This window comes from Poeciliopsis prolifica, unplaced genomic scaffold, assembly GCF_027474105.1.
Source record: "Poeciliopsis prolifica strain line A6 unplaced genomic scaffold, Auburn_PproV2 SCAFFOLD009, whole genome shotgun sequence".
Taxonomy (NCBI): domain Eukaryota; kingdom Metazoa; phylum Chordata; class Actinopteri; order Cyprinodontiformes; family Poeciliidae; genus Poeciliopsis; species Poeciliopsis prolifica.
The window spans coordinates 10,740,644-10,762,169 of NW_026562384.1; the positions used below are offsets into that span (position 1 = coordinate 10,740,644).

Below are 21,526 nucleotides of genomic sequence, written 5' to 3' on the forward strand. Positions count from 1 at the left end.
TAGTCAAAATCCATCCAATCAGCGTGTTTCTTTATGGATGGGCGTTCCCATCCCCCACCCACCCTTTTAACACTGCCCTACCGAAGCAGTGTGGTTGCGCGAAGCGAATGACGTCTCTGAATTTGCGGGCCGCCGACGCAGGGCTGGGTTTCCATTTTCACAGCGACTTTCGGGGGGGTTCATCAACATGGAGCCGGAGATGGAAGACAAAACGGTGGAACTGATGGTAAGATCAAATTCAGTGTTAGCACACCACACATCCGACAAGGTAGCTGTCAGGCTTTTGTTTGGTGAAGGCGCCGAGGCTCGATTCGACGGCAGGAGTGAACTGAAGCGGCTTGTCGAGAGAGGTGGAGGAGAAAGGAGGGGGACCAGAAATCAGAGAGGGAGGGCCTGAACATATCGGTACATTTCGATACGAATGTTTAACACACCGATGGTCAAACAAGAGCTTCGGGCGGTCATTTAAAACATATTAAATGTGTGTTGTTTTGAGACGAGGTTATAACTAATGACGAAGTAGTGGGGCTTATAACTGGTCGTCGGCGGAAGACTGGTGAGAATTCTTGGTGTAGTGTTCACTGCGGTGACGCTGCGCCACTTTAACAGGGCCCTGTCTGATACTTATCTAGCTACCCGGCTAACACTGCCTAAGAGGCGACGAACCACGTCAATATACGCCTAACGCTTTTATACTATGTTGTTTCTGGTCAGACTTCACACATTGTAGCATTTTTGGCGATCAACCAGATATACGAAAAGCACGACTACAGGTAGCGACTATCGTAACAAAATGCTCATCGTCTGTTTATATTTCTAAAGTGCGTAGAAGGAAGTGTACTGCCTTTTCATTCACATAGCTTTCCCACTGTCAGCGAGCATTAGCACCTAGCTTCGGAGCTAGCGGGCTAAATATACCTCGCGTTCTTCACAGATATCTCCAGACTAAAACGCGAATATTTGTAGCTATGGCAAATATTTGTTTAAGCTATTGCCTTAATATCCGTTTTATTTGAAAAATGTAATATTTAGGTAACCGTTAATGCATTTTTATGAGCCTTCTCTGTGAGCTAGGTTGCTAGCCTATATTAGCTTAACAAATGTTAGCGAAGATTAACATTTACAGGGGCCGTAATTGGAGAAAAAATGCATCAGCTTTTTTATAATTCAGAAGCACGTTTTTATTTTTATTAAACGTAACATAAAATAACTAATATACAGTTCTTTGGATAGATATTACATATTAGAAATACCGAACTACTCGGTTCCTCTTGTAATAAAATCCAAACCTGCCGCACTTAGCCTAATATCTCAAATTATATTATTATTTTTTTTAATAATAATGGATTGCTTAGTAAATATTCGAGAGCTGTTTTGTTGCCTTTTACCAAAACAGAGAAGCTTTCCCTCCCGAGTTCAGAGAAATATAATTTAGCAAATTTCGCGTGAACTTGATTAATAGAAGTATTGAGTCATAAACTAGTTTCTGTGCTCTCTACTCGTAATTGTGACATTTCAAGAACCATGTGACAAGGTCTAATACATAAAACTACAAATGTTCTAAACCTGTAGATGTAGAAAGAATAGCTTGTTAAGCTCTTATTCACATCTGTTGCTTATAGACTTTGATCTTCCACTTCCTTATTTTCTTAAATTAGGTATCAAGAAATTTACACATGGAACTGAAAAACTCTGTAGGTTAAGCAGACAGAAGATTTTAAGGCCTGTTACTAATTTTGAATCCTGCCTAGTTTGTGTCGTTGTGATTGGTTTGATTATATTCATTTATTTGTTTGTCTGTCCCGGTGTTATCCACTAATCCACTAGCCACTCATGAGAGTGGGGATGGCAGAACAGTGGGTGGGGTTTCTGTCAAAATGAAAATATTCTACAATTAATCCCGTTGCCCCTCCCTCTCCTCTACCTATCTCCACCTTATTCATGTCTATTAATGCTTTGGTTTGTGCGTGTGTTTACCAGTCTGTATCTTTGGTGTGAATGAGTGTGTGTTCCTACGCTCACTGTGCCAAATGTGTGTGTAGCTCTAATACTGGTTTTTCCCTTCACTATCCCCCCACCTCTTCCCCTTTTTCTCTCCTCACCTTTGATGGTTAAACACTCGCCCTCTCTCAATTTCAAACCAAACCCTATTTATTTACCCATTGGTTTTATATTCTTGCACTGAAACCATAATTCACTTGTCCTGTTGTTCACCAACTTCACCACTTCACCCATCTGTTCATCCATTGACTTACCCATTCACTAAAATTATTTGGCTTCCTTCAATCAACTCTCATCATCCTTCCTCTTCTGTTTTCTTTACGACCCATCTCTGGTTTCCTGCTCTTCTTTTTCTCTTCCTCCCTCACCCTGTCCACTTCGTTCTCCTCTTCCCTTCCTCCCTTCCTCTCTCTCTTTCACACAGTGCTCTGTGCCTCGCTCTCTCTGGCTGGGCTGCTCCTCGGTGGCTGAGAGTTTGTGTGCACTCAGGTGCCTGCAGAGCATCCCCTCCACCCGGGCTCACAACCAGGTTCTGCCTCTCTCCTCTTAATTCTGCTACTCCCCCCTATCTCCCTTCCTCCCTCGCCATCTCTTCATTCTTTCAGTTTTTCCTTTGACCTCTCCACATGACTGCTCATGCCAACCTTGTCCAGACAGACAGCACCCACTCACAGTCCACATTACCACCCAACCTTCTCTTCTCCTTTTCCCCTGCTCAGCTTTTGGGTTCTTCTCTGGTTCCTTTGTCTCGCTCTTGCTAGTAGCCCAATTTTTGCCAAGAAACAAAGCTGCTTGTTATAAAACTAGATATTAGATAAGCTGGATATTCTCAAAATATTAAAGTACTTCAAAGAAAATCGAGAAAGTACTCCCATGGCCACCAGAGAATAACCTTGCATTGAGGAGTAATAGTTTCTCTCCTACATGGAGGTGTGAGGGTCGAGGTGGGGGGGGCTCCTTAAAGCTCTGACAGGCTACATGCTTGCTTGCCTGCCTGCCTACCATAACCTGGTCAGTTTTTGATTTGTTCTTCCTTATCTTCTGCTCTGCATGACCATCTCAGTCGTGTCTCCTGTCTGCTTTGGTAAATGTAAGGGTTTGAGGTTGTCCAAAAAATACCAAAAACATACCAATTCAGGTTTTTAAACTTTTTTTTTCACACAAAGATTAGTAAAAACAAGTTATAAAGTTGCACCGAACAGAATTGTGACCAATTTTGAATATATGGTTTTGTAAATATTTGTCAATATTTTGGTTTCTCTATGAATTTATATTAAAAACCACTTTCACTTCCTCTGCTTCCTCCTGTGAGCATTGTTGGTATTGCGAATGTCACAATTTTTTAGTTTTAAAATCTTGTATTATCAGCTAACTAAATATATTTTAGAATTTATAAAAACTAACAAAAGCACAAAAGGCTAAAAAACTTTTTGTCCTGCTTTAAGTTTCGCTTTTCTGCATCTTCAATAAACCACAAGCATCTTGATGTCATCAAAGCACAGTTTCCTTTTAAATAGCTTCTTACACCTTGTGTGTTTCCGCTCGCTTCATTCTGTAACACTTCACTCTTCCCTCAGTACGTCATGTTCTGTTTCGGTAGACGTAGAGTGTTTGTATCAGCATGACCCAGTATGGTGATTTTATTAATCATTTCCAGTTTCTTTTCTGCTGGTCACTGGACAGGACCAATCAAGCCAAAATTGCCCAATTTTGTATAACAGACTGTTCTTTTCGGTGCATCTCATCAGAAGGGGCACATTATTTAACTGTTCCAGCACTTATAAACCAGAATACTGATGATCACTTCAGTTTTGCAACACGAGCACTAACTGTCATTTTATTACAACCTCATTGTTTTTTTGCTTACTTTTCTTTTTCCTCCAATAGCCATTTTTGTGGTGTGGCTCTGACTCACCACAAGAATAGTAAGCACAAAGAATAGTAATGATTCTTTTCAAGGTAAAGCATTTGTGTGAGTCATTTTTATTTCAGCAAGAATATGACTGTTGAACTATGTCATTTAGTTTTCTGCTCACTCTGTTCTGTTAAATGTTCTGCTAATTGAAAAGAACCAGCACGATCGCACCAGCGTTTGTTGAACATTTTACTACTGCACATGCAATTTGGACTGTTTTTAAACGGATAACCTAACCAAACATCAAGATTTGGGAACTTTGGACACATGCAAACGTGTCAGCAAAAATTTGTGATATGTTGCAAACACAAAGTTGATCAGTATTTAAAAGTATGTCTTAATATCGCAATAGTTTGACTTTTTAATTTTTAATTTTCCGCTATTTGTTCCATGATATTCCATATAACTGTCTTTCAAAAATATGTTTCAATGCCATTACTTGTAGTCACACAACTAAATGTAACTCTTTACATGCATTACCCATTTTTATAATGGTTGCTGTTTGAAGTCCTCTGTTTTTGCTTTGACAGTATGCGCAATCAACTTATGCCATAAAGGCTAGGACAATTTTGTCAGTACTTTATATTGTCACTTTAACGTCATTGCAATAAATACTAATTATTATAATAAAATTTGAAGTGCCTAACGCCCATCCTTGCCCAGAATGCAGCTGGACTTTGTCATCATACAAGTTATGATGAAAGTAATTTTATAAATTGGTGATTGTTGCATAACAATGTGTGAAGTCCATGTGAGCTAAAACAATCTTACATAATAAATGTTTACCTTAAAGGAGCTTCTCACGCTTCTGTTGGTGATGATTTGGTAAATAAACTGTTTTTCATTGTAAATGATATAACTGAATAATAATTAATACATATTAGTCAGAATCCTTGCTTGAAATGGTTAGGATCTTTTATTTGTCCTACTTTCGTCCTTCTCTGCTGCCATGCCTGAGTTGGTGCCAGTGACATACTCATAATTTTGCGATTTAATTTCCTGCCCAGACTACTTAGCCCACGTCACAGACAAGCAAACAGATTTCTTTTGTTTTAGACTCTTTGTTTGTTTCACTTCGTGTGTGTGTGTGTAGGCACGGCTGTTTGTTGCGTTAACTTATCCGAAATCTCAGCGGTAACCTGTCTGTTCTTGGTTGCATTTGTTACACTTCTTTTTCAAAGCTCTGTCCACACTGCTGCCTTCCTGAACGCCTAAAGTTGCTTTTACAGACTGTAATAAAGGGCTTCACTAAGCTTTGCCTTATTTGTGTTTTTTGTCTCTTTTTTTTCTACAGACCACGTCAGGGATGGAGTCACAGACCTTAGTGGACGACCTGTCGCCAAAGAAGACTACAATGGTGAAGGTGTGTCTGGAAATAACCTAATATAAAATCTAAATTTTGGATAAAACATACCATTTTTGTAAAACCCCAATAAAAAATGAATATGTGGCATTTGGAGTTTTTTTTTTTTATTGTGTGATGATACTGTCAGGAAAAGAAAATGGAGCTTCTGCGATTGCTTTTGAATTTAAGGAAAACACCTGCATTGGTGTCAAAACACTTTGTGAGATTTTAGTTGAAGTTAACAGAAATGTTATACTGTTATGGAGTTTTAAACAAAAATCGCTAAAATATAATGTTCCGCCCAAGTACATACCGAAGGCTTGGGGTAATAGAAAAATGCTATTTTTCTGTCTGGGCCTAAAATTTGACCCCGTTACTGCGTTTTTGCACTGGTGCATGCTGTTTGACCTCAAGGGGGGTAAAAGTACGCCACAGGAAATGACTTGGAAAAAGTTTTAGTGGAAACGTTCCTTAGGTTAATTTTTGTAATTCTTGCAAGTGTTGAAGAAAAATTATAATTTTAAAAAGCCACTTCCTAAATATAATTTTTTCTGACTTGAAGAAACCTTGTGTCAATAGATGGAGTCCAGTTCAAATTAGCTCATTTGGCATCAGGATCTTGGTATCATTAGATGGATAGGATTTACTCTGTTTCACTGATAACATAACACTGTTTGAAACTAAAAACAAAAAGCCAAGTTCTCACGTATACCAGATTCATCTCTTTTTACATAAATTGTATGTATTTGAACTCTTACGAAAATGCTATAAAGCTAATCAAAATCAACGGGGGACATTTCACTAATCAGCTTTTCCTATTGTTTTTCAGCTTACTAACGGTCCTGTAATAGGGTCTCGCAAGCGTCCGTCAGAAGGGAACTATGAGAAGGAGAAGGAACACTGCATCGCCTTGTTCGACCAGTGGTCAGAGGCTGACCAAGTGGAGTTTGTCGAGCGGCTGATATCCCGTATGTGCCACTACCAGCACGGCCACATCAACTCCTACCTCAAACCCATGCTGCAGAGGGATTTCATCACTGCATTGCCAGGTGCAAATGTGCAATAATGCAACACGGTTACAACTTTTAATAAGCATGGTGTTCTCTACACTGTCACTAGAGTTATAAATCAAATGAATTGAAAGCTTTTTAACAGGAAATAACAACATTGTAAGCTTGTGCTGCAAAATTACGCAATGCATTTGCAGAACTGCTGAAAAAAAGGAAAAAAACGCAGCCGTTGGCAAACAAAAATTGACTTGAGAGAATTGTATTAATTTGCTGCCTTGGCTTGTTCACACTCACCTCTGTTCCCTCTCTCCAGCCCAAGGCTTGGATCACATTGCAGAGAACATCCTGTCTTTTCTGGATGCACGTTCGCTTTGCGCTGCAGAGCTGGTATGTAAAGAGTGGCAGAGGGTAATTTCTGAGGGCATGCTGTGGAAGAAGCTCATTGAGCGAATGGTCCGGACCGACCCGCTTTGGAAAGGCCTGTCTGAAAGACACCAGTGGTGAGGATAAAAGCAAAACCATCTTTATAGCAAAAAGGATGTTAGTTGTTAGTTTTGTATCTTCAATAGAGTAAGGGAAAAGAAACATCAAGACTACTGTAGTATACTATTTATCCTTGTCTTCAGTTTTTTAAAGGTAACATAAATTCCACTAAAAACAGTATTTGCCTTTCTTATATTGTATATTTTTTTTCACACCCCAGGGAGAAATATTTGTTCAAGAACCGCACATCAGAAATCCCGCCCAACTCCTACTATCACTCGCTTTATCCTAAGATCATTCAAGACATAGAGGTAAGGCATCGTTTAACTTATTATTTTAAAAGATTATTTATTAGTTTAGTTTCAATTTAAAATGGTAAAATGCTGTTTCTTTTTGTGCTTATGACATTTTATCCACCTTCACTAAAAAAATGGCTTTTTTATATTAATGGTGTCCAGAGGAATGAAAAACAACACATTTAATTGTTAATTTTAAATGTACATAATTTACTTGCATTAATTTTTTATTTCTGTTTGGGGAGTTTATTGGAGTTATTTATTGCAATATCACCATATTTTTGATTTAGGGTTTTTAGATATAACCCTTTTTTGTAACCATCTATGAGATTCTGTAGTAAGACTGCTCTGGCTTCTGATCTGTACTCACTGCTCAGTTGAGTAATAGAGGCTCCCCACAAATACTTTTGTGGAGCTTGTGCAACTGTTATCTACACGAAGTAAATTTTGTCTAGTAAGACTTCACCTTGGCTGGTGTGCAATGTATTGAGAGCAATTCATGTTTCTTGCTCTTTTCAGTTTGCTGGCAGAGCTTACAGCCAAGAAAGACCAAATGTTCCAAGTTAAATATAGCATAAATCAGAAGATCAAAAGTTGCGTACATCAGAATAAGTTACTCGTGTCAGAGACTGCTTATTATTGAACATAAATATTTTTTGCTTGACAGTTAACAAAACGTGGTTCTAGTTATTATCTGCCTTTCTTGTGATTACTTATTCTTTATGACTTAAGCACATATTTTAATATTGATGCTAAACTAAATTGTTAAAAGTAACGACTTTCACATTCCAGGAATTAACTTTCTTGATAGTTTAGTGATAATACCTGGGTATTTTTTTTGTCTTTTTTCATTTCATGAATGTTTATTTTGTTTCCTTCCTCTTTGTAGACAATTGAGGCTAATTGGCGATGTGGCAGACACAACTTGCAAAGGATTCAGTGTCGCTCAGAAAACAGTAAAGGTGTTTATTGTCTCCAGTACGATGATGAGAAGATCATCAGTGGCCTTAGGGACAACTCCATCAAGGTATGTCAGTTTGCATAACTATTCCCCCAGCCGTTTCCCTTTATTTTTTTTAAACACATATTGATATGAATGCCACATAATTCATAATTCAGATCACAAATGGAACCACATTTAAGTTGCTCAAGGGAAGAAAAAATGATTGTCCGCATATGGTTTTTCAAAGATGACATTAAGTTTCATACTTTGACTAATATTTATGTAGCCAAAGTATACAATACATTTTGTTTATTCTCGAATTTGCAGATTTTTCTATGGAATGTAACTTAATATTATATGTACTCATTGCTCAGTTGAGTAGCGAGTACAGTGGTGCCTAATCTCTAATTTCATTCATCTTTCTAATATACGTGAATTATTTTCATAGCACACATCTGGAACATTTGAAAGAAAATCTAGTTCAGGAAACTGAGAGGTGTAACTCTACTTGACATGTTCCTGATTGGTGTTTGCAAAGCACCTAAACCAGGACTGCTGTGCATTTTCCTTGATACTCATTGGCTGAACCCCCAAGAGTAGAGTTAAGGAAGACTGTATATTTTAACTTCTGCGGCAGTGCTAAGGAAGTTTTCACTGTGCGTGTTGACGCATGTTAAGTTTCGTTTTATGTTTGAACTGTTAAAATAAGCAGCTATAACTGCTTTTAGAGGGGGTCTTACAGATTTTAACCATTCACAGGAAGCTGTGGTCCCTAATCTCTAATTCCATTCATCTTTCCAATATAAGGCCAGCTGGTCAGAAATAGAGTAAATGTTTGTCCCTCAGTAGGGAAATTAAAGTGCATCTGCAGCTAAAGTTCAGCACTACACTTAACTTGTATAGTTTTACAGAGTAATTGTAGGCTTCCCAACCCGTTTTTTTGAACTGAGACAGTTAAACACATTGTTGACATGTTTCTGTCTGCCTCACTGGTCCACATGGACACGTTGAAGTAATTAACATTGATCCCAATGGCTTTGTTTGGTACCACCAGCAAAGGAGAACCAAATGTGTTGCCCAAAGCAGTTCAGCATTCTCAGCACAGTTGATTTAGTCAAGCCAGTGTTTATGTATTTAGAAATGAAATGTTGTTCTGGGGCAGAGTAGCTTACCTTCTTCTTCTCTGTGGTGCCTAGCTGAAACACTAGGTACTTAGACCAGGCACCAGTGAATTATGGGATAAAAGGATTCGGCTCTAGTGTTGTCCTCAGCCAAGAGACGACAAGGGGTTAATAGTGGGAGGCGAGAAGTGTCTTAAATTTTATGGAGGAGGCTGACACATGGCTTTGAAGACCCTGATGGCTCTGATTTGCATGCAGAGCAGTAGAGAAATGGAGCATAAACGGTGAAAGGACATGGCTTCAAGAACAGGCCATTCTTGGTGTGACCCAAATCTGCACCGTTTGCAAAACCACATATTCTTTCTCTTTCACAGTGTCCTTCGCTGCCAGAATCTCCCCTTCACACACTCATCTTCTTCATTCTCTTCCTTTTCTTTCGCAGATCTGGGATAAACAAACACTGGAATGTCTGAAGGTACTGACCGGCCACACAGGCTCAGTATTGTGTCTCCAGTATGATGAGAGAGTCATCGTCACTGGGTCTTCTGATTCGACTGTCAGGTATGACAAACTTATCACTGCCGCAAGAGCAGCATGTATTTTTGATTCTGATTGGAGAGTAAGCATTGGACTGAATATTATTGTCGCACTAAAAGACAAAGACTTTGAACTAAGAATTGTAACATTAGTGGGTAATGTAACTGAAGTACAGTGTCATTCATATATTGATACACAGATAAACACTTATTTATGGAAAGTGAGAAAACACAAGTGAGTGTGTTAACAGTTGCTGCTTGAAGAATCAGTCGCTTTTCTTGTACTCATGACATTTATTTTGAAAACAGCTTCTTTCATCTACGGGTAGTTTTAAAAGTCAAGGATTAAACTCCACTGCAGCCACAAACAGAGAGTTTAAAATAAATCAGTGGGAGTCTTTAAAATAGTTTCTTTTTTCCACAAATGCCAGTTAAATTTTGTTGCAGTTCATAAAAACTGTCCTCATTGCACAGAATATTATCGCTCTTTGTCGATGTGTTCTTGTTTGAGTTGGTTGGTCAGGTTATCAGCTCGGGGAGCCCGCCTACGTTCTTTCTAAAAACGCCACTCTCCAAACATTTAATTTCAAAAGAATGTTGTCGTAACAGAAAGATGTCTCACACTTATTTAGTTTGAATGCCGCAAGCTTTCAAACACCATAATTTGTTCTTTTGGAAAGACAAATAAGTGACAAAAGGTAAGAATAATTAGCAGTAAGCAGAAATGTGTCAGGAGGGATATGCAGCAACTTTGCTTGACAAAATTCTCTTTTCTCCAGAGTATTTTTGGCATCTTATTGAAAGAACTTTAATCTTCTGCATTTGTATAGATTGTCTTGATGCTGTATAAAATTTTTATAAAATGCTTTTGATACTGAAAACAAAGACTTTGGTGGATATTTGTATGTAGTGAAAGGTCTGTAAGAACTATGTATTTATGATCATTTGGATTTTTGTCTTTCTACATTTCTTTGTTTTACAAATTTGTATTAAAACTTATAACTCAGTGACATAAAAACAAAGGCAATTTGGTTGTGTAATTCATATCAGTCATTACCCTGAAAACGATTAGTTTTTTTTCTCTCTTAAGAGCAACTCTATTAACTTTGTAGACACACCCTATCACTTTTCTATACACTGATCCATCATAACATTAGGACAATTGATCATCTAAAATAATGTCATCCTGGTGTTGCCACTAAAATTAGACAATTGTCACTGAGCTGAAATTTGTGCTGAGTAATCACCCTCACATGGCAGCATTCCTCCCTCAGCAAGACTACAAAAAACCTGCTTGGGAATTACAGAAGCGTGTTTGGGGTTCACTTTACCTCCAAACTTGCTAAATGCAACATCCTAATAGGATGAGACGGTTTATTACACACTGACCATGAAATGCTTTATACGATTTTCCCCAAAAATATTTTTAATTAGTCTTTTAACAGCTGAAAGTTGAAAAAAAAAATTGTTAATATGTTTAATAGGTATTTGTTTTTTATAAAGGTGTTTAAACTTTACCGGCCAGTTTTGTTTTAAATGTATTTATTTTTGTAATTTTTTAAGGAAATCATTTAGTTGACAAATCAGCTTTAGAATGTTTATTTTGGCAGGTCCAGTTATTTATTTGCAAACCTATTTACTTTTTATGTTTCTTGTTTCCTGCTTCATAAACTTGTTGTGCTGCTTTAAACGACGTAATAGTTGATGACTAATGCTACAGCAGCGGGCGTCGCTGAGCTCAGGACTCTCCCACATTGCTGAATGTAGAGCATCACATCAGACATCAGGAGCCCCCAGTGGTTGATGGGGTCAGACTTTCACTGCATTAATGCAAAGCTGCAATTATATATATATTTGTAAACCCCTTCGTCGTTAGACCTTATTCAACGTTATTGCATCTTATGCATTGAATTCCTCTCAAATTGACTGATTTGCTCCCATGTTCTGGATCAAGGAAATCATAGGACCATGTTCTCTAAACAACCCATTCTGTCAAATATGCAATACCTCATTTGAATACTCAAATGTTTTTTGTGCCCTTTTTTGAAGCCTGTTCTTGTAGCAAAGCTCAGTATATTAATCAGATAAACTTGCATTTTTGCTTTTTTTTTTTTTTTGTTTCTAACCCATTTTTATGACAACTTTTTAACAATTGTATAAATGTACATCTGGATACAATCCAAACCTGTCTTCTAGAAATTATAAAACAAATTGAAAGTCCACAGTGTGCAGAATGGTAAGCTGTTAGCAGTTTAGATGACAGGATGTTTGTGGTTGATGCAAGTATGACAACAGCATTTAAAGACCAAATGCTGTTGGAAAGCCACAAATGGGAATCTTTTCTGCTGTGCGAGCAGAGGCATGACAAATTTGCATGGAAATTATTTACTGAAGTCTTTCTACAGAGTCAAATGGAAAGTGTAGTTAAATTACAAAAAAAACGCAATAATGTATAGCTTTTTTATGAGGGTATAATTTTCCCCAAAATTGGATGTATTAGGAAGCTGTTCGTTTACTCCTAATTGTTAACACACAACTTGGCAATAACCACATTGAGAAGAAACTGGATATGAATATTAAAGTTTTCTCATTCAAAGCTGTTGCTAAAGATTTTTGTGTATGTTTCACTGCATACACAAAAATGGCTTGGTGTGGGTTTTTATGTTGCCATATGCTTGGCTACTGCACACAGAAGCTCAATTTTAATTCTTGTTACTTCACACTTCAGCCGTGCCTGCTGGATAATATCCAAGGAAAATATGACCTCACTTCCTTAGCAATAGCTTGACGGGCACTTTGTTTGGAGGTTTAGTTGTCAGGTTTTCCAATGTGTTTTGCATTTGATTCTCAGTGCCCAGCGGTGCAGTTTAGGAACAAGCAGCTGTGGGTTCACACATGCAAACTCTTTGCAGTTTAGTATCATCGCTTCTCTGCTTGGTAGAAACAGTAAACGGGGTTCTTTCACACACATCTCCATTTTAGTTTTTCTATTTCATGTCTTCCTGTTGCATGTTTTCTTCTTTTTTCCAACCTTCTTTCCTGCTGTCTCATCTTTTTTCTTTCATTCTCAATCCTGCTCCCATTATTCTTATTTCTTCCCTTTTAAACTTTTTCACATCTTTTCACTCTCATATCCTTGTTTTCTGTCTTGTCCTGTTCCATTTTATCCTGTCATTTAGAGGTGACCACTCATTTTCAGATTTTCTAATAAAATTGGTCTTTAAAGGTATTTGGTTGTAATGTGTTGCTGCTAACATTAGGTGGCAGTCATGTCGTTAGCTTGCCTTTCAAAACAAGACTAGCCACACTACTTGCCATTGTCAAGTAGTATGGATATCTTCACAAACTATTCCTAGGAAAAGAAAACATGTCAACCAGAAGACAACAGTTTTCAATAAACTATCTCTGGTCTCTTATTGAATGTTTGAATTGGGTTTTCAATGTCTGGAAAACCACACTGGGAAGAACTTCTTTACTTTTTTGCTTTTGTCCTCCTTTTACTTACTATTTAAGAAAAATAAATGCTGCCAGACTTGATAAACAAGGAATGCATGCTGTTGGAATAAAACCCACAGATTCATGGACATACTGTGTAACATTTCCTAGGTTTTTATTATTACTATTATTTTGCTCTGGATCAGTTTGGCAGGTCATATCCCCGTTTCTTACATTTCTTGTCCGTACCCTTGAAGAAACCATTTTTGGACCCATTTTCCCAATTCATTCCATTTTAATTTTATACTTTTATTTATAGTTTTTGAAGATTTTGTACATCTTATTTCCATTTAATTAGCTTCTGATCTCTATTCATATTTCTTTTCTCTTGTGAAATAGGACTGATTATAACCCCTGATTAATATTACCAGTCGCCATCACAATGTCATTGGTGCAATATAACCCTTCCATTTATTGTGTAAATGCAAATTTTTTTTTCAGGTTTTATTTCATGTACTGTGCAGTAAAGCTTTACATTCAGAAATAATGGACCACTTAGATGGACCAATAATATGGCCTGATATTGATATTAATCTTTGTTAATTTTTTCAGCTCAGGGAGAGTGGTGGGTTTGCCATACTGTTAGAAAGATACAGATGGGGGAAATGTGGGTTAATTCTAATTGACAGTCATTGCAGTATTTTTCTGATTCCATCCAGCTCTGCCTCTCATAAAAGCCATCATCAGATATAACAAAAACTTTTGTAGTTTTTGGGTACTCTAGGAAACCTCCTACTGCTGCAGGTTGTTTATCTCAGGCATAAAAAATGCTTCTTGCTGTAAAATTGGACTAAAATATAGAAACTTTTTTATTAAACCATCAGCTGTACACCTGCCAGGTGCAAGTTTCCTCATGAAGTGCAAAAAAGCCAAAACCAAAATGGGACGAAATTCGTTTTTAATGGCAGGAATTGATGTAATAAGCTTCAGTCTTGGTCCTGAGGAAGATTTGGACATCATCAGTTAGAAAACTAAATAAATAAAAAACAACTGTCTGAGGAAGGATCTTCAGATTTTTTTTGTATTTCTCTGTCTATTTACCACCTTCTGCCTGTCTCTCTGTACGTCTCTGCAGGGTTTGGGAAGTCACGACGGGTGAGGTACTGAACACGCTGATCCATCACAACGAGGCTGTTCTTCACCTGCGATTCGCAAATGGTCTCATGGTCACCTGCTCCAAGGACCGCTCGATTGCAGTGTGGGACATGGCCTCGCCTACTGACATCAGCCTGCGGCGCGTCCTTGTTGGACATCGTGCTGCTGTCAATGTCGTTGACTTCGATGATAAATATATTGTGTCCGCCTCAGGGGACCGCACCATTAAGGTGGGCTAATCAAATTACTTATTTTGATGTCTTAAAATCTTAAGTTTTGTTGATGCTTTCATTTGGTTTCAGTGCTTCCATGCTTTCATTACTGCTCATAAATTTAAAATGCTTTTTGTCCAACGTAGGTGTGGAGCACCAGCACCTGTGAGTTTGTGCGCACTCTAAATGGTCACAAGCGGGGGATTGCCTGTTTACAGTATAGAGATCGTCTGGTAGTCAGCGGCTCATCTGACAACACAATCCGGTATGACTGGCAATCCAGCTCTGCTGTCTGAAATTGACTTATTTTGTTTGCAGTAGTTGTCAAATTGGCTAATGTGAGAAATCTTTTTGATCTGATTTGCAATACAAAAAAATAAAATAAAAATCCTCAGAATTATGCCTTTTATAAGATTGTGACATACTTGATCAGCTAAAATATTAATGTGCATTCACAAATGCACCCTCATTTATAAATTAGAAAAGGGCCATTTCACAGTTTTTTTTTTTTTCTTCACTCTGTAGATCGTTTTTGTATTTTAAATAGCTGATTCAAAGGAAGGTAGCTTTTCTTAAAAATAACGGTAAAAGTAGTCAAAATCACAAACTTTGCTTCAATAAGCAATTTGTAGTTTGTGTGGAGAAACTGATCCAGTTTTGAGTTAAAATTCATCAAATTGAAATGTAGCTCTCCTTTGTTGATTCAGTAGCCATTTACCACAATGCTGAACTGGAGACCAACTTTGGCGTTATGTTTCTCAGATTTGTAGAATTTGATTGAAGTTTGAAACTAGTTCTTGTAAAGGTCATCCAAGCATATATAGGGAGCGATAAAAAGACGGATAGATGATCTAAATCAGAAAACGTCTCTTTAGAAAGTCCTAACATTTTAAATACAATGAGAGCTGAAGTAATTTAAGATCATATTTATACTTCTGCGGTTTGGGTATTGTTTTATTGTTTATATTAGAACAAACAGATTGCCTGAGCATTCCAATCTGAACGCGGACAACATCAGAAGAGCAACTTAAAGCTTATTATTTAAATGATGAGCTTTACTTTTAAGCGTCATTCTTTCATATCTGAGCCGTTTTAATGGAAGCTGTTAAAGTTAATATTGGCTTCTCTTTCTGCAGGTTATGGGACATCGAGTGCGGGGCATGTTTGCGAGTGCTGGAAGGTCACGAGGAGTTGGTGCGCTGCATTCGCTTCGACAACAAAAGGATTGTCAGCGGAGCCTACGATGGGTGAGGTTTTATCAAAACTTTTTTCTTTTTTTTTTAGCTGAAACTAGAATTGTTTGCTGACATTTTGTATATATTGTTTTTACAGCAAAATAAAAGTGTGGGACCTTCAGGCAGCACTTGACCCACGAGCCCCTGCTAGCACATTATGTCTGCGCACTCTAGTGGTGAGCTGTTCCAATCAGTGCTTTTTTGTTTGTTTTTTTTAAAGTTACTTTCTAAACTAATAGCCTAATGAATGGAGCCAAAAGGCAAGACTTTAAATGCATCTTCAACATAAAGTTAAGTTTAATTTTTAATTATTTGGGGTTTTTTACATTAAAAAATTTGTTTGGCATTGCTTTCTAAATAGTAGTTTACACATGCCACCAAGCTAAGTTGTAATATCCCACTTTTAAGGACTGGTTTAAAATGATTTTATTTATTATAATCACCCAGAAAAATGATATTATGGTCTCATGTAAAACTTGTTTATATAAAACTTGTAGAAGTAGAGAAAAAAAGCAGAAATGTCCTCCCTGTTAGCTGTCGCTCTAATGGTTCTCGCACCTCGTTTATCCGCAGGAGCACTCTGGCCGTGTTTTCCGCCTGCAGTTCGATGAGTTTCAGATCATCAGCAGTTCTCACGACGACACCATTCTGATCTGGGATTTTCTGAACGTTTCACCTAATGGCCAGTCAGAGGGACGATCTCCATCCCGTACCTACACGTACATTTCTAGATAGCAGGTATCCTGAAAGCATCACTGTTCAATGTCCCCTCTCACGTCGTTAGTTTACTGTGTCAATAAATTAGGTTATTAAAATCTTTTTCAGTTTTAAGAAAATCAAATGTTTTTTCCTATATCCTTATTACTCACAAAGTGACAAAGTGCCAACTTAAATTAGTCAGTTATAATATTCTTGGCTTACAGTTAATGAAAATGTAGATTAAATAATAATAATAAATAAAAAAATCTGTCACCTTCCACAAGGAGGATAAGCCAGAAAAAGTAATTGCTAAAGAAGTTGACTATTCAGAACAATGTATTGTAAGAAAAGCAATGGGAATTTGAGAGGAAGGAAAGACTGTCCACGAACAGAAGGAATTGAAGCAACCTTTAGAGGATTGTGAAGCAAAGTCCATTCAAAAAGATTTCAACTACACCCAGATGTGTCCAGAGCATGGACGACAACTTGTACACGCCTTGCGATAGGCCCATCTGGTCTGTTCGCAGTGGTGTCACTGTGGTTGGCTTGAACGCTGGTGGCTTTGAGGAACACCAGATCCAGAATTGGAAATGAAATTACAGTCACTTTTAAAGCAACCTGGGTTTCACATAGCATTGATGCTGTAACTTTTTTTCACAAAACATTTCCGTCATAAACCCATGAAAATGAGCCATCTTTGAGATCTCTCTAGCCATTCATTAATCATAAGTGGATACATTGTTATCCCACACATCTGTTATTTTTTAAATATGAGCCAGCATGACGGGATGCGTTATTCAGCATTGAAAGTCAACACTGAGCATAAAATCTGCATTGAGAGTCTCTGCATCTCGGGGGATGAACTCTGTAGTAATCCTGTTGTTGGCTGACCAGCGCTCCAAATTTAAATGGAGCGCTGGTCTTGCCTCCTTACTCTTCTTGTCAGAAAGGATTTCTGCATCTTGTTCATGGTTGTAAATTCTGCTTTTGGCTGGTTGTACAAATGATACATCATCTCTACATCCGTCCATTGACCCAAGAAGGTAGCTTGTCCCTGTAACTCCCATCTTGTGGGTTTTCATTTGCTAAAAGCCTCATCATCCCAATTAACGTTTGAATAAAGTTGTGAAATATGTTGTCTTTAATTTCATGAACTTTTTTCAATGATATTCTCATTTCTCCTGATGCACTTCTGTGTTCACAAGCATCCCTTTATTTGTGCTTCTTTCTATAGGTGGCGCAATGCATCTCACCCTTTATAGGAGGAAATCCAGGGCTGATTGGCTGATGGGTGCATCTGTTGCGAAAAGGAGCGCATCTTTTTTTCTTTTTTTTTTTTTCCTTCCTCCTTGTCATCTCTCTGTCCATCTCCCACTCAGCCCCGTTCTGACAGACTCTTAAGCTTGTGCTCATTGCCTGCCAGTTCAGCAACCTACATACAGCCCAACATCAATGAGGATTCCCTACTGCAGAACCAACACAGCTCTCCCAAGAAGTTCATCTTCTGCTACTAATTTATGTTTTGTAAAGTACACTAATGACAGTATTAACGTCAACCTGGCATAATGTCACAAGCTCCTGTTTTTTTTTTTTTTTTTTTTTTTTTTTCTTTTTTTTTTTTCTTTTTTGGTCCCCTTGAAGCAAACTTAAAGCGGCTTCTGCTCCTCAGATTTTAACCCCTGCCAAAACCAGGTTTCCACAGATACGGAATTGCTTATAGATATATATTTATATATTACACTGACAAATGCAGACACAGTGGCACAGTTGGACAGAAGATGACTGGAGCTGTGATACGGGAGACAGAGACTCTTTACTCGGCTCTTAAGCAAGAAGGGAAGGATGGGAGATGGAGGGACTGAAAGAGGGAGAAATGTTGGAGAAGGTTTCCCTGCGCCTTCTCACAGAATTATGCTCCTCGTCTCTCTCTCTCTCTCTCTCTTTCTCTCTGCACCCCGCTCTCCCCGTACCCCACCACTTAGCCTCCCTTTCACAGCCCCTCCCACGAGGTGCACATTCGTTTGGAATAAGGGGGCACACACACACACACACACTCACACACACTCTGAACGAGTGTGTTTTTGTGTATTTGGACTTGTGAAAATGGCAGAACAGAGCAGAAGCGTCAGACATGCATGTGAGGTTGCCTTGGATACAGCATCCTGGTACACCTCTGCTTTTTTTTTTCCTCTTTAATTCTTACTTTCTTACTGTTTTTTATTACTGTTATTTTCTAACTTCATTTGAGTATTTTGGTTCTTAGTACAAAGAAAATCATACTAAGCATAGTCCTTTCTCCTGCCACTCTTTCCCTGCCCTTCTCGTCATTCTTTCTACCTACACCCGCTCCCCACTGTGGTTTTCTGTCCTCCTCACGCCATCTTTCTCTCTCCCATCATCCTAAGTGCTTGCTTTGGTAATGAGAGAAGCTGGAATTCAAGAACTCAAAATTTAGCTGTAAACGGAGTTGTCTTGTCAAAAATTGTGTTGTATATTAAAATGATTTTTTAAAGAAGAAAATGACCTTATTGTGAATAAAGTACTTGACAGTGGTGGAGTGTTGAGATAACTGTAACCCCGAATGTCTGTCTGCTCTCACCTGTGTGCAAGTGTGTGTGTGCAAAGTGTGTTTGTGTTATGAGTGGATTTCAGTCATCCATCCTCAGAAATGTCCCCAGTCAGGAATAGGCATTGTGAAAGACTTAAACTTAGTTAAGTTTTGTCATGGTGAGGACGGCTTCACAGTCCTTAACCTGCTGGTGGTTTTCATCAACTGGAGTTCAAGGTTTAAGAGTAAAGAGGAGTATGTCTTATTTGGGAACTGCTGGGACTTTGCTTTTTGTGGGTTACAATGTCCTGTTGTCTTCAAGCCATAACCTTTAATGTGCATTAGTGTACAATAGCCATTTTGAGCTTTAGCTCCTATAAATCAGAGTCTTAAGGTTCTCAAACAGAAAAAGGTGAATTCCCTTTCCAGGTTGTTGGTTGGTCTTTGTCTCAATGGAGGAATTCAAGTGTCTTGAAGTCTTGTCCATGGATAACAGTGGGATGGAGCCAAAGACTAATCGTGGTCTCGTCAACAGTAATATGGGCACTGTGTCTGACTGTTGTGGTCAAGAAAGAGCTACAGCAAAAAGCAAAACTACCAGTCTGTTGTGATTCCAAACCTTTGAATGAAGCTGTGTCCTACACATCAAAGAAAAGGCAGTCCGTTGAGGTAAATTTGTGTATCTGATCAAGACTAAAGGTCTTCCAGGCACATTCCACCCGGAGCTTCGAAATCTTCCAGTATGAGCAGGGCAGGGCCACTGGGCAGAGGGATGTTTGCTTTTCCCTACTTGGATTAGTAACATCAGCACAACCAAATCTCTGAAAGGCATAAGAAAATGGATGGATTGCAGTTTTGCTTGAAAAACCCAAACAATCACGTATTTACAACTACTTTTGTTTCAAGCATTTCATCAAGTGAGAAACCTGGTTGTATCAGTTTGGTCTCAATTGAAACAAAATCTAACCTACAGGCTGGTAAGACTCAAGAATGAATGGGAAACGTCTGTGTCCGTTTGCAAATCCGAGGGCAACATTTTTTTTTTTCCACGTAAAATAATATTTTCTGATCTTTACCACCAGATGGGAGTATTTACTCATTTTCCTGCTAGAGCACAACCTGTTTTTAAGGCTGTAGCTCTGACAATTGGGTGGCCAAGTTTGGAGTCTAAACAACCTGTTACAGAGGATCACATACCACATCTTGTAAATGCTGTCAGTTTGAGAGATATATTTGAAATGCGGTACATTTTATGGCCGTCTGCATGTACTTTAGTTTTTCTTCTTTCACAATATGTCAGCCCACTCGTTCAATGTGTCTTCTCCAGTCTAAGGGGGTGGCCTGCTGTGAGGGGATGGTCTCCGTTGCTCTGCTTCGGCCAGTATAACTGAATGTTTAAGATTCAGAGTATAAGTTATGTGGGATACATTTGCACTTGGTGGAGCACTGTTTAATATATGATGTGTGTATGTGTTGGATATGGGTGTGTGTGCTTCCTCTGGGTCTGTGGGATTTTGGCCCATAATTCCTGCAGCTCTCAGGTCACAGCTTCGTTCTCACGCACATATTTGGCATTCCTTCCCCGACATGATTACCATACACCTTCCACTCTGGGTTTGGCTACGCGGAATATTTCCATCATTCCCGAGTGGAACTGAAGCAACGTTCCAGAAACGAACAACTTACACCAGCAACACTCTCCCCCCCCCCCGCCCCACCACCACTTCTTTACTCCCTTACTCGCTCTTCTTTATCCCACACCCATTTTCTCTTCCACCTCACTGTCTCCTCCTTATACCAACCCCCCCTTCGGTGCAGATTCCTGTTGCCTTGCAATAGGAATCCTCTGGTGCAACCTTTTTTCCCCCTGAGTCAGCTGTTTGTGTCTGCCGAAGTGATTGGGTCATTTGGCAGTGACATCTCTTCTGTGACCTCCTGCTAAGATTGGGAAGGAAGGGATGGAGGATAAGAGCAGGAGAGATGAGAGGGGAAAAAAAACTGCTAGAAAACTTCCACTACTCTTCATGCCCTTCTTTCCCGATGATTTGATCAATTAAATAAAGGTGCATTTTTGAAAACTCTGGTTGCTCTGAGAGTTTGTTAGATGTTGGCATGATATTTTCAACGGCATTTAAAGTCTTAGGTGGTGCGCTTACTGCCAGAAACGATATCTTATGCTGTAGCTTTCCATTGTTTGAACTGAATTTCAATTTAAAAGCAGCTTTAAGGACATGATCGATGTCAAATTTCTTGAAAGTGCTCCTTTTCAAGCAAAAAAGAATATTCCTACTTCTTGGGGGGGTTTTTTTTCTGCTACTGGCATTAAGAACCTTCATGAATCTATTCTGCAGTGATTCTCATTAGCAGGAATGAAGTGGGACTTATGCAAGCACTACCGAAACCGCCATAATGTGGTTATGCTCATAAATTCTCTACCTTTATCACATAGATCTAATTGAAACAGAACAAATCAAGATCAATATATTATTGGGTGGACTGTAGGAAATGTATATACTTGTAGTCAGATGTTTACATGCTCTCATCGACATGCATGTCCTATTTGTACTGGGATTTGAATTATGAATTTGAATA

The 21,526-nt window shown here is 38.5% G+C and overlaps 1 protein-coding gene across 2 annotated transcripts; it reads left to right on the forward strand.

The window, feature by feature from the left end:
- Nucleotides 1-79: 79 nt before the first annotated feature.
- LOC129362686 (F-box and WD repeat domain-containing 11-A) lies at nucleotides 80-18,938 on the forward strand. 2 transcript variants are annotated; one of them, XM_055034391.1, is made up of 14 exons: nucleotides 80-226; nucleotides 2,426-2,530; nucleotides 5,211-5,279; nucleotides 6,091-6,310; nucleotides 6,585-6,771; nucleotides 6,975-7,065; nucleotides 7,940-8,077; nucleotides 9,557-9,675; nucleotides 14,221-14,470; nucleotides 14,599-14,717; nucleotides 15,589-15,699; nucleotides 15,785-15,863; nucleotides 16,261-16,425; nucleotides 17,621-18,938. In XM_055034391.1, the coding sequence occupies exons 1-13, from the start codon at nucleotides 188-190 to the stop codon at nucleotides 16,420-16,422; spliced, it is 1,689 nt and encodes a 562-aa protein (XP_054890366.1). In that variant the 5' UTR covers nucleotides 80-187; the 3' UTR covers nucleotides 16,423-16,425; nucleotides 17,621-18,938. The 2 variants fall into 2 exon arrangements, with proteins under 2 accessions (XP_054890366.1, XP_054890367.1); XM_055034392.1 differs by lacking the exon at nucleotides 2,426-2,530.
- The last annotated feature ends 2,588 nt before the right edge of the window (nucleotides 18,939-21,526 follow it).

Coding starts and splice junctions, on each gene's coding strand:
- LOC129362686 (XM_055034391.1), top strand. CDS start 188: ATGGAGCCGGAGATGGAAGACAAAACGGTGGAACTGATG. Junction 5,280..6,090: donor AGAAGACTACAATGGTGAAG/GTGTGTCTGGAA, acceptor ATTGTTTTTCAG/CTTACTAACGGTCCTGTAAT. Junction 6,772..6,974: donor CTGTCTGAAAGACACCAGTG/GTGAGGATAAAA, acceptor TTCACACCCCAG/GGAGAAATATTTGTTCAAGA.